Raw genomic sequence first — 13,658 nt, 5'->3', positions numbered from 1 at the left:
ACATCCAACTGCTGTAGATATGCCTTCATTCGGAAGCACCAGTTGTTAAACCCGGATCCGTCAAACGGCTTGATCCGGAGCGATCTCGTTTCCTCCTCCATTACGACCGACAAACTTTTTCGATCCGAAAACTTTTCATTCGCGAAAAACTTTTAGCACGCGGTTTGGAACTGAGGTTAGGCTGGGCCCAAAACCTCTCAGCAGGAGTATAAATGAAACGCGTGTTTACAGGTTGGAAACGAACAAAGGATTGAATTTTATTTGTCAGAATGATACACGCTAATTTATGATCACTCACGTTTGGGTTACTTCAATTGGTACACTGATATTTTATAACACTGTCAATAATTTCTCGGTCCTGGATTCACACAGGTGGGACCAGCAGTGTTCCAAGCTCGACAAATCGAAAGCATTCAATGATTTCCGATAACATGGAACTCTAGTCCTTTTTGAAACACATGTTTCCTCTGAAAATCTGTTCAAAAAATTGATCAAGGGAAAAAAAGGCTCAATTTTTTTTATTTATGAATCAGATCGCACCTCTTTGTTTGTGTATAGTCTCTTTTGGGTAGACCACCTGATGTTTACGCACTTCTGGGTTTTGAGAACTTATTTATCACTTCGAATAGATTTTAACAAATGAGCGTGCACAAAAACACCGCATGCATGCTTGTTTATCAACATTTCATTTCTGAAATTCAACCGGCACGTCAATATAAATTTTCAAAAAGAAATTTCACCGAGGTCGTTAAAATGGATATTGGAGAGCTGCTGTCGTTCAAGGTAAATCCTATTAAACTTTTCATTCGTTGAAAAATTCATATAAACTTTTCCCTATTTTAGCCGGAGCAAACACCCAAACGTCCGTCGGATTTCGATGGGCAGGAGGAATATTCCGACGAAGATGACGAGCCGCAACCGAGCAGAAAGGTGGTCCGCAAAGAACAGGACACTCCCAACGTAAAGGCCAAAGCAACGGCCTCGATCCCAAAGCAGGAGCCACAAATAAGCGAACAGGAACGGATCGATATTCTGAAGCTAGTGGAGAGTGAGGAAGTGGAAGGGGAAGTTTTGGATGAGACCAGTCTGAAGAAGATTCTTTTATTGTTCGAAAAACGGGTATTGAAAAATCAGGAAATGCGAATCAAGTTCCCTGAGAATCCAGAAAAATTTATGGAAAGCGAAATCGAGTTGAACGATGTTATCCAAGAACTGCACGCGGTTGCTACAGTACCGGATCTTTACACGCTTCTTGTAGAATTGAATGGAGTAGCTAGTCTGCTTGAATTGCTGTCTCACCAAAATACTGACATCAGTGTTGCTGTGGTTGATCTCATCCAAGAGCTGACGGATGTTGATATCCTTCACGAGAGTATGGATGGAGCGGAAACATTGATAGAAGCGTTGCGAAACCAACAAGCAGCTGGCCTGTTGGTCCAAAACTTGGAACGTCTTGACGAAACTGTGAAGGAAGAAGCTGATGGCGTCCACAATACGTTGGCTATATTTGAAAATTTGATTGAGATAAAGTCGGAATTCTCCATCGAGGCCGCTGAACAGGGTTTGCTTCAATGGATTATGAAGCGCCTACGGATGAAAATGCCGTTCGACGCCAACAAATTGTACTGTAGTGAGATTTTGTCGATACTTGTACAGGATACAAATGAAAATCGAATTTTGCTAGGCAATATTGATGGTATTGATGTACTGCTTCAACAATTGGCTGTAAGAATGAATTTTCCTGTTATTTCCTTTTTGAATCTATTTTATAGTAATCTTGTTTTCTCAGATTTACAAACGGCACGATCCGGCGTCCACCGAGGAGCAAGAGTTTATGGAAAATCTTTTCAATTGTCTGTGCTCTGCGTTGATGGCTTCAGAAAATCGAGAAAAGTTTCTCAAAGGTGAAGGTTTACAGCTAATGAATTTGATGCTCCGGGAGAAGAAACTATCCCGAAATGGCTCCCTGAAAGTTCTGGACCATGCTATGTCCGGTCCGGATGGGCGCGAAAATTGTAACAAGTTTGTGGACATTCTCGGTTTGAGAACGATTTTCCCGTTGTTCATGAAAACTCCGAAGCGTAACAAAAAGCGAATACTGAGCACAGATGAGCACGAGGAACATGTGGTGTCGATTGTGGCCAGCATGTTACGAAATTGTAAAGGTCCGCAGCGTCAAAGGCTGCTCACTAAGTTCACTGAAAACGATTTTGAAAAGGTGGAACGCCTTATGGAGTTGCACTTCAAGTTTTTGGAAAAAGTAGAGGAAGTTGATCGTGAAATTGATCAGCAAATGGTAAGCTAAAAGTTTGAACTGTTTAACCTTGGAATCTTGACTGTTTCAATTTTGTTACAGAATACGAATGACGATGATGAAGATGAGGATGCCAATTACATCAAACGTCTAGCGGGAGGTTTGTTCACTTTGCAGCTGATCGATTACATTATACTGGAAATAAGTTCTACGGATGTCGTCAAGCAACGGATCTTGCAGATCCTTAACTTGCGCAATGCTTCGATGAAAACTATCCGGCACGTTATGAGAGAGTATGCCGGTAATCTTGGTGACGCTGGTAATTCGGACTGGAGAGAGCAAGAACAAGCCTACATCATTCAGTTAGTTGATCGGTTTTAAAATAAAATACATACAAATTTAGCGATACCTGGCAGATATCTGATTTGTGGCATATTTAATCCAGGACCAGGAAAGAAATTCCTTACTGCAAGAAATCCGTTGGATTTATAAGTTAAGAATTACTGCGGGTGTTCCTAATTTAAATTCGCGATTTTTTCTCAGGTGTGCGACAAAATGTTCTCAATGACAAAATTTACTCTTAAGCTCGGTTAAACGCCTACCAGTAGGCAACAAAAATGTTCACTTGAACACAAGGAATTGTGTGGCAGCTTGTATTCAAGTACTTGTAAACAAGTCCTTGTATTCGAGTACTTGAATACAAGTACTTTCTCAGAACATTTTACACAACCACTTGTCTAGAAACTACCACGCAAGCTATTGAAGCAAATGCTTGTATTCAAGTGTGAGGATAGAATATTACTGTTGCCTCCTGATAGGCGTAAAACATAACCGCTGAAAGAAAACCAAAGTTTTCAAGTACCGTCAACTGGGGCAACATGCAACACTTTTCAACTTCAATGGCTTCTAAAATCCTTACGCCTACAGATAATCATACTTCTCGTTCATCAAAAGTTTTAAGGTTGATAGGACACCAAATTGACGTGGTCAGAAAAATTATTGGTTTCATCAGTTATTTTTGAATTTTCGAAAACATGCGATTTTCACCCTACTAAGAAAAAGGGGTAAGTTGAAACAAACTCTGTTATTAACGAAAAATCCAATGAAAACGTTTGAAAATTTATAGTTTTTGATACATTTGTGATGTCATAACGCATAAAGCACCAATTGCAGTAATTTTCTGTTTTGTTCGAATTAAATTTTACATTTTTCGATCAAAAATGTATTTAAGGAAAAAGTGTAAATTTGCTGCATACATTTAGGGGTAAAAAAATACTACATTTTTCTATTAGCTTTAATCATGATAATAAATCTTAGAATGGATGAGATTTGAATGTTAACAAACGCATAATGCAAAACATTCATATCCCAGCATATGGAAACAAGATTTGTGAGGTTAAGTTCTGATTTTCATTTTGTTGTATTTTGCCCCAGACTGGTAAGTGAATTATAAAAATAATTATTTAAAAAAAATTGGTGATTGTTCGAAAAATATTTTTACACCAACAGTGTTGGTATAGAATAATCAAAGCAATATAAAGTTTGTTGTTGATATCATTAAGCCAATCCGTCATATTGGATAAAGTTTTTTACGGTATTAAAAAATGTAAAAATTTGTACATCTATTGCTCGATTTTTTAATTTTTTTATGAGAATTAGAAACTTTTATAAACTCTTTGAAAATGTTAAAAACTATGTCATCATCAATTTGTAATCATTCAATGTGGCATTATTACCTTATATTGAAATATAAAATTGAATGAATGTAGTGGTATACAAATGTTGCATCTAGCCCTGCTTTTGCATGATGCCCCGTTTGACGGTATAGATTCTTATCGAATTTCTCAACACGCCCGAACACTATGGGCTCTATTACATAAGACGTGTCATTTTACTCGAGTGAGCCATTTTGGTATTACAGCCGCCATTCGGGCACTCAAATTAATTCGATCAGTTTCACTCGACTGCCGTCATATGACATTTTGCTCGACTCGACAGTGACTGGAGTCGAGTCGAGTTACTTGACTCGTTTTATGTAATAGGACCCTGTGAGTTGCCAAATCGAGCCTCGCAGTAATCAAACTTTTTTTCACATCTTTCCTAATTGTTGCTGAAAATAATCATTTACCAAGTTAGAAAATTAGACCTGAAATCCCAAAAAGCCCGCATGTTCAACCTGAAATAGTATGGTAGAGTGGGGAATCGTGGGCCACTTTTTTTCGTTGTTCCATAACTTCTTTATTATAAAAGATAAAATGAAAATGAAAAATGATATGGTTTTCTACATTTTCAATCTATCATAAGGTATTTTTTGAAATTTTTTTATAAGTTATTTTCCCCAAATTCTGACTGATTGAAGAAAAGCTACATTTTTTGGATTTTGAAAAATGGTGGGGAATTGTGGGCCACCAAATCCAAATTGATCAAATAACATGCAAAGTTTATGAGTTGACCCAAAACTGTGATTTCCTAACTCATTTCGTTATTTAAAAGCAATTTCAGATGATAAAATAAAAAGAGAGCTATGTATGATCGCATAGATTCCAAAACCTGGCTAACGAACGTTTTGGCAAAAAAATTATATAGGATGGACAAAATACTTTTCATAACTCTTCATTTGGCATAAGAATACTTTGGAGATAGGTAAAACGTATTTTAAGTTCTGAATGTGTATAAAAACATAAAAAGATAGGTGATTCAAGATGTGTGGCCCATGATTCCCCACAAGCTATGATTTACAAATTGGTTGCGTTTGTGTGACTTATTGATGTTTTATCAAAAATTCCTTTTCCACGTGGAAGATCATGACAAAACTAAGATCATAAGCGTATGAGCATATTTTTGTTATGCACTTTAGGTTCCCCATCGATGAAATTAGCGGGTGTTTTTTTAATTATGTAAATAAATTTTTCTAACTTTTTTTAGCTTGATAAAAAAGAGAAGCATATGATGCGCATTTCAGTCAACAACATATAGGAATATATGCTCACGCAAAGCGATAACGATGACAGTTGGTTTGAGATTTTTATCTCAAAACACATCTGAGATATTAAAAGTGACCCACGTTTCCCCATGGCCCACGATACCCCACTCTCCCCTACTTAATTAGCACCAACATGTGACATAAGTTTATCAATTTCCATTAGCTATAAACTGCTATTTGAGGATCTAAAAGATTTCCCCCACAAAAATTGGCGATGAACTCCAAAAATCACTGGATGGGAGCTTTCGTAGCGAACAATATTAATGCATCGAAACACTTCACCATATTTTTTTTATGTGAGGTATTGACCGGTCAAAAATAGATTTCGAAATATTAATTTGAAATTTGAATAAGTACTACGGTAGACAAATGTTGCGCTACAAACTTCAACTAATCACTAAAGAACGCGACGTAACATATCTTCTTGAAAGGTGGAATCGATGGGAAAATTTAGAAAATGCAATTCGGAACAGTCTCATTGTCCAGTGTTGACGCTTAAATCTGTTTTCATTTCGTTTCCTACACCGCGACAGCCTTATTATAATGAGGAAATTGAGTAGGATCGTAAAAATTAGGCGAATTGCTTAATTTTGCATTCTTAGTTTTTATACTCTCTGGAGCCACTCGCACCGATTGATTTCCGCATGATTTTGTGAGTAAACTCGCTCGACAGCCTCACTTACTAAAGAATTAGGCAGAGCATTTACAAAAAATGTATTTATTCAGTAATGGATAGAGTGGAAGTGAAAATTTTAACTGAGACTAAAGTCAATGATTACTGCGATAACTGTTTGTCAGTAACTAAGCACGTAGCTGATGGTTGCTATACTTAACATCCCCGCTCAACCAGATAAGCTCAGCTTGGATCGCAGCTTCTCGAAAGGTCCTTTCGCTAATCCTTTGGTGAATATATCCGCAATTTGATCCGTTGTAGGTAAGTAGATAATTTTGAAGAATCCATCTTGAAGCTTCTCACGGATGAAGTGAAAACGGATGTCAACATGCTTCATTCGCTTGTGTTCCTTCGGTTCCTCCGATATTCGAATGCGAGATTGGTTATCTTCGAACATCGGAACGGGCTTGATAATCTTGATATCCAGTTCCAGCAACAAGTTCCGTAACCAAATACCTTCGCAGATTGCATAGCTCAGCGAAATGTATTCGGCCTCTGTTGACGATAATGCCACACAATTCTGTTTCCGGGTCATCCAGGAAACGGTACTGCCAAAAACTTTGAACACGTTCCCAGATATCGATTTTCTGTTTTCCAGGTTTCCTCAGTCAGCATCAGCATATCCTCGCAAAGGTTCGCCATCGTCCGACCGTTTATACTCCAATCCATAGTTCACCGTTTGCTTTAGGTACCGCAAAACCCGTTTGAGATTACTCCAGTGTACGTCGGTAGGAGCCGATTTGAATCTGCTGAAGTAATTCACAGCTGCGCTGATGTCTGGTCTTGAAGCCAAAGTCAAATAGGTCAAACAACCGACCAGTTCCCGAAACGGCTGCTTGGTCAATTCCTCAACACTTCGGTTCTTCAATTTTAGGTTTGGTTCCAATGGAGTTGCGCATGGTTTGCAATCTGCCATTTTGAATCTGCTTAGCAGGTTCACAACGTTTTTCGGTTGACTAATCTTCATTCGACCGCGCCTCTGATCGTAATCCACCTTCAGCCCGAGAAAATGCTTTATCGGACCCATGTCCGACATTTCAAAACGCGTAGACAGTTTGGATTTGATGTCCACGACTTCCTCTCGACTGTTTGAGACCAACAAAATGTCATCCACGTACAGCAGCAAATAGACAACATTCGTTTTGTCTTTCTTCGTGTAGAGACAGGTGTCGATCTTCGAACGTTGGAATACTATTTGAAGCGCAAATTTGTTGAACTCCTCGTTCCAATTCCTCGGTGCTTGTTTTAGCCCATACAAGGACTTCCTCAACCGACAGACGAGATGCGGTCCTCCCCGCTCAAATCCAACAGGCTGACGCATGAAAATTTCTTCCTTGAGAGCCATCAGCAGGGAGCACTTTCGGAGTGGAAAGGAGAGAACAAACTAACTGTTTGAAGGTTAAAACTGGATCGCTGTCTTCGTCATCGGTCATGCAATCGGAATCAGTCGTCATTTCCGGTTGCATCACATCAGCACATTGCTCCGATTCGTCCACGACAGGCTCGCTCGACACCTCAAGGATTTTCGGTTCATGTGTTTCTCCACGCCTTGGAAAAACATTATCTGGGCTTGATTCTGGTCCATCACTGGGCTTGACGTTATTTTCAGTAGCAGGTTCAACATACCGGTAAGATTTTTGAACCACACTGGACCATTTCAGATTTTCGTCGAAAATCACATCTCTTGAGATGAACAGCTTGCGTTTAATTGGATCCCAAATTCGATAGCCATTGGGAGCGAATCCAACCATTACGTTTTTCTCCGTCTTGCTGTCCAACTTGTGTCGTTTTGCTTTCGGCACCCAAGTGTACGCCACCGAACCAAAAACACGCATTTTGTCGACCTCAGGTTTCCGATCATACCAAATTTCATACGGTGTTTTTTTGCAGTTCGCAGAAGACAGGACTTCGGTTCAGGATGTAGGCAGCCGAACTTTCCTTCGGCAAGCCAGCTTCCTGCAACATCGATCTCGCTCTTTCCAACAACGTGCGATTCATCCGCTCAGCTGCTCCATTCTGTTGCGGACTGTACGGTGCGGTTGGCTCCAGTTGAATCCTTTCGGTGCGGCAAAAATTCTTGAAGGAAGCGGACATATACTCTCCACCGTTGTCGCATTGAAGACGGGGAATTTTCGTCTCGAAATAAGCTGTTGCTGCTGCCTTGTACCCCTTGAACTTTTCCATCACTTCATCCTTCGTTGCTATTGGATACACCACCGTAAAATGGCTCAAATCTTCGATGAACGTGACAAAATAACTTTTGCCATCCCACGTTTTCGGATTGAACGGCCCACAAACGTCGGAGTGTATCAATTCGTGGAGTGTATCAAGACGTGTTGATCGCTTACCACTGCTCACCGGGAACGGATGTCTCGTCTGCTTTCCACTGAGGCAGACCTCGCAAACTGTACCACCAGGCCATTTTGGGATTTCGGATGTCGTTTCAACCATGCCGTACTGCTAAAGTTTCTTTATATTTGCCTCGCCAAGGTGTCCAAACCTTCGATGCCATAAATCGTACTCGTTTTTACTTGTTACCATGGCATTCCCTTTCGATTTAATTTCGCGTAGGCTCATATCCAAGCTGTACAACTGGCCCAACCTTCGTAACACGCAAATGATTTCGCCATCCAGTTTGATCGTCACATTTCCAGCTGCAATTTTCAACACCATTCCAGCGTCCTCCAACCTACGCACCGAGAATAGGTTGCACTGCAGACCAGGAACATACAGCACTTCCTTTACTGTACCAGGTTTCTTCACGCCGTCGACAATCATATTGACACGTACTGTTCCAGCCGAATCAGCAACCAACGTCTCACCACACTTGGCTACAGCGATGTGAATTTTGTTCTTCAATGGATGGAGCTCTTCGAAAAAAGACTTGTCGTTGACCATGTGGTCCGTTGCTCCTGAGTCAAGAAACCAGGAAAACTTTTTCGTCGACTTGCTAGGAGCTAAGAGTGCCGTTGCGTTGCCCGAGGTTACCAGAAAACAAATTTCTTTTTCAGCCGCCATTTTTGCACCACCTCTCGAATTCTTTCCGGGCTTCCAGGCAAACTTAGGGTTCTTCTCGATGAGTTTTCCAGCCTTTTCCGCCTCGGGGCAGTCAACTCGCCTATGATCGTACTTCCCACAGCCGAAACATTTGAATCCTCGGAATTTTCCAGCAAACGCAGATTCGACAGCAACATCACCTTGGTTCGACCGTTTCACCTGCTCGTCTAAAACCCGTTTCTTAACATATGCCATCGTCAGTTGTTCCGGTTGAATCGTTTCCACCGCTGTGATCAGAGCCTCGTAGGATTTTGGAAGTGAGAGCAAAAGCTGACAAACGACGTCTTCTTCTTCCAAATTCACTCCAGTCGCTCGCAACTCTCGTAGAACCTTCTCGAACTTCAGAAGGTATGCCTTGACGTCCTCTCCTTCCAGCAGTCGTAGTTCTTGAAATTGCTTCCGGAGATAAAGCTTACCGGCAATTCCGACCCGTTCAAACGCATTACAGAGTGCGTCCCAGGCGCCCTTGGCGGTTCGCTTATCCTTGACGTAGTCCAACTGGTCTTCGCCGATACGATGGATAAGCAAGTTCTTGCATTTCCTGTCTTGGGCCTGACGCTCGTTGAGTTTCATCTTCTTCTCGGCCTTCACATGGATGGAGTCCTCCGGAAGATCCCTCGCAAACTCCTCGTCCTCTATGGCATCCGTCAAACAATGCAGCAGCCCTCTATCCTAAATCAGCACCTCGACACGAAATTTCCAGTTGCTGAAGTTCGTGCCGTCAAACAGCCACAACTTTTCTTCGCTCATCTTGCTGATCACGTTCCGAAACAAAACTTAGAACTACTTCTTTTTACTCTGGGCCCACAACCTAAAGAATTAGGCAGAGCATTTACAAAAAATGTATTTATTCAGTTATGGATAGAGTGGAAGTGAAAATTTTAACTGAGACTAAAGTCAATGATTACTGCGATAACTGTTTGTCAGTAACTAAGCACGTAGCTGATGGTTGCTATACTTAACACTTACTTCCCTAATTGTTGACTGATTGATTGTAGAAATTGCAAGATAAAGTTTGGTTAGTAGCTGATCCGTATAAAGTATGTTTCACATAGAATCTGGTCGGATAAAATAGATCATTTCTCCGCAAAGGAATAACGTACAACAAAAGTAAAAATGTCATTTTGTAGGGTTTTCTATTGCACTTTAAGGAAAAAAATACATAAAAATCATTTGTCAGCTTTTCGGATGAATTTTCGATTTTTTTTTTGTGATACCACCCAACAGGGTTGCCAACATTTATATTCAAAAATCAGGGAACTGGCGAAATAAAAATCAGGCAAAGTCAGGCAACGATAAAGTAACGGAAATTTTGCTAAAAGTGATGACCTTGACCTTGACAAGACAGAATTCTTTGAATTTGGAGTGGTAATGATCAAAATCCCACAACTGCTTCATACATTGTAACAATTTGCAACAATAAGCTCATTTTCACTCTCCCTGAGCACTGAGCATTTGAACTCAAACCTTCTAATTTTCTCTTACAAATTGCCACAAATAACCACAAATTCAATCATTGGCTGCACAATTTGTGTGATCTTGACGAATTTTCTCCCTTGATTTCAGTTTCCTGGTTGTGAGCCTACTTAGTTGAATAATTCTACTGAATCAAAGCATCAAAGCAACCGAGAGATTCCCTTTAATTTGCCACTATTCTTCAGTTTGCCCTTAACTCTTGCCCAATATTTCTCGATGGGACGAAAATCCGGACATTTTGGTGGATTGATACTTGTTGTCAACAGCTGTAGTGGCAGCTTGCCAGGTCCGGCCAGAACTTCACCGGACCTTTGTGGGATCGAACGAATGGCAAAAGCCTCTTCTGGAGACATTCTTCTTTGTAAACATTTCCATTCATTGTGTCTCCCCAGTGATAGAAATCTTAGTCTTCTTCCCACAACTACAGATCCCTTGCCAAATCATCAACTTACGAGCAAATTTCTGCGAAAACAAACTTGAATCTACCCGCAACATTCCCTTTACGCTTCGCAAGGTAAAATTTGTTACCGGGTATTTGTCCAAAATCCATGTTGACGTAAGTTTCGCCGTCCATCAAAATGCATCCGTTGTACTTGGTCAACACTTTCTCGTACAACTTCCTTGCCCTGGTTATGGCAACCAGTTTTGGTTGCCTGGTTTTGGTTTTGTTTCAGCGTCCTGTTGGGGTGTTTGCTTGCATGATACGACCGCAAGCCTTGTCGCAAACAAATTTGTCGAGCTGTACTGTGGTTCGTCTTGAACTTTTTCGCCAAATCACGCAATGAGATTCCAGAATTATTGTGAACTGATCGAATTACTTTTGCTCGCAGCTTCCGGTCATATGTTCCACTTTTACGCCTGGTTTGTTTTGCTCGATCCACCGTAAGGGTCTTCCAGTAACGTTGCAGCACCGAATTTACAGTCGATTTTTGATATTTCAGGAATTTCGCGATCTTTACACCTGACCACGTCGGTTTCTCTACGTGAGTGTGTAGAATTTCCTCTCGCCTTTCGTGTTCCATCGTCAATAACTTTTGACTGACTGCTTCAATCTTGATGAAATTTTCACCACTAAATAAACAAACCATCCGGATCAAAACACTGTCAATAGATTCGCGATGTGGTAACTAGGGGCGCTGCAGTAAATGAAAAGATGCGACCAGATTCTATGTGAAACAAACTTGTGTTGTTACGAGAGTATGGGATGATAAGATAAGAATTTAAACAACAGGAATTCACACAATCTGAATCCATGACATTATTAGTGGACTTCGGATTCAACCAATTGATACAGTCGTTTGTATTTTTAAAATTGTGTATTTTTATTTCCTATACACAACATTTACATTTAACAAAGCATTATATATATTATATACTTTCATTTTAGTTTTGTTCTTCAAGTGTCAATTATTCCGTTTAATTAATTCAAATACAATTTAGCAATCAGTAGTATTTGCCCCTTTTTTGTTTTGTTTTCTATTTTTCTTTTTCACAATTTCATGTATCCCCTTCCGCCGTTCTCATTAGTTATGACTTTTTTTTTGTTAGTTGGAGTTCTAATATGTATAGTTGTTAGAAATCTATAATTAATAAATAATGGATATAGCAGAAAGTTGTTTGCGTTTGGTAGTTTTCCTTTTTTTGGTTTGTATAAGAAGAAATTGGTAACAAAAATAAACTTTTGTGTCAATTTAATGAAATTTTTATTGATTTCTATTTGTTTCTTATAATTTACTCAAATTCAACCATCTCTAGATAGCCCGTAGTGTTTCGTCCTTTTATTCATTAATTCTCCCTGATGGGCTTATTGTTCATGGGAGAAAATCATTTATTTGAGCATCCACGTTGACTTTTTTTTGTTCAATAAACTCGAGTGTTATCCCCAGAAGAAAGAGCTAGAGAAAGTGGAGATCGTCTAGTTTTTGTGTTAACAAGGAAAGAGGAAGAGAAAGAAGTTGAGGAAATTTTGTGGGAACTTCGCTCACTCTTAACTCCTACTCCTTGCTTCTTTTTTCCCGTACTCTCGTACTAGACATCGTTTTCTTGCCTATCCGTCAGACTAAATTTTATCTTTGCTCAAATTGTCATTAGCATCATCAAGGTTTCGGTTATTCGTTACTTTTAATTTTATTCTGTTCCATTTGCTTTAGAAGATAAAGTTATTAATTGGTTTCTTTTTTAAGTTTATTCTTTTTTTTGAAAAATTCCTATCAATCTAAATATTTTGGTTTTAATCGAAGCTTCAATAAGAATTACGTTCCGTGATTTTTCTTTGTGTTCGTTAAATGTGCATGAGAAAGGGGTTTCAATTTATTATTTTTAGGCCAATAAAATAGGTTTTTCTTTGTTGTTTTCATAAGTTCAAACGATAACGAACGATGCTTCGGGTGCTTGTTGAAGGTGAGACGCAATAATCAGTGTCGGGCTGTGAGCTGTGGTAGATTATTTTGGCAAATTCTGGCACCAAGTTTTCGGTTGTTTTCTCCTTCTTCTCTAGGATTAATATCGTAGATAATTGCTAGGATTCATTCGGAACGATTCTGAAGCGATTTTTTCTTTCTTGGATTAAGGATGCTATTTTTAACGAGTTGAAAATTCGATGAAAGGATACTGTTGAGGGAAATAAAAGGAAACTGTCAATCGAAATCGCTATAGACTCTATAGTTTGTTTGTTATTAGAGGTGCAGCATAGAACGAGTGGAAGCTGCAACCGAGTGTGAAAGTATTTGCTCATATCTCAAGTTCAGTTCATTCTATGAAGGTTTTAGTAACGTTTATTTTTGTTATGTGAAATTTGCTGTAATCAATGCTGGCCAAATTAAGCAGTTGCTTAGTTACATTTTGTATTTATTACTTACGGCATATTTGAATGGTTTCACATTTCTGCTATTAATGTTATGTTTTCCTTAATAAAATGTTTTCCTAAAATGATTATACATTCTAAGATTAAATGATATGTATTATGAACATTTTTCATCGTCATTCTATCTTTTCTTTGTTTTTAACTTAGCTAAGCTAGCTTTTTTATTTAGTTTCATTTGTCCATAACTTACTTGAAGTGTGTTATTGACTTATGCTCAACTTATGCAATAGCTTGTTTATCATTATTTTTATTATTATTATTATTATTTAGCGATCGTTGATTCCGTTTATTTTTCAAGTGATTTCTTTCTTTCTCTGACAAATTATCTGGTGAGTGCTAAAACTTCTATATT

The 13,658-nt window shown here is 39.1% G+C and overlaps 1 protein-coding gene across 1 annotated transcript; it reads left to right on the top strand.

Moving 5' to 3' along the window:
* Window positions 1–653: 653 nt before the first annotated feature.
* On the top strand, window positions 654–2,678 carry LOC129755073 (beta-catenin-like protein 1). The gene is made up of 4 exons (XM_055751401.1): window positions 654–783; window positions 844–1,725; window positions 1,790–2,296; window positions 2,357–2,678. The coding sequence occupies exons 1-4, from the start codon at window positions 667–669 to the stop codon at window positions 2,633–2,635; spliced, it is 1,785 nt and encodes a 594-aa protein (XP_055607376.1). The 5' UTR covers window positions 654–666; the 3' UTR covers window positions 2,636–2,678.
* Window positions 2,679–13,658: the final 10,980 nt, after the last annotated feature.

This window comes from Uranotaenia lowii, chromosome 3 (assembly GCF_029784155.1).
Source record: "Uranotaenia lowii strain MFRU-FL chromosome 3, ASM2978415v1, whole genome shotgun sequence".
Lineage (NCBI taxonomy): Eukaryota > Metazoa > Arthropoda > Insecta > Diptera > Culicidae > Uranotaenia > Uranotaenia lowii.
The sequence above is the reverse complement of the archived record's forward strand: the minus strand, read 5'-3'. Positions and strand labels throughout refer to the sequence as shown.

Coding starts and splice junctions, on each gene's coding strand:
- LOC129755073 (XM_055751401.1), top strand. CDS start 667: ATGCTTGTTTATCAACATTTCATTTCTGAAATTCAACCGGCACGTCAA. Junction 1,726..1,789: donor TACTGCTTCAACAATTGGCT/GTAAGAATGAAT, acceptor TTGTTTTCTCAG/ATTTACAAACGGCACGATCC. Junction 2,297..2,356: donor GTGAAATTGATCAGCAAATG/GTAAGCTAAAAG, acceptor ATTTTGTTACAG/AATACGAATGACGATGATGA.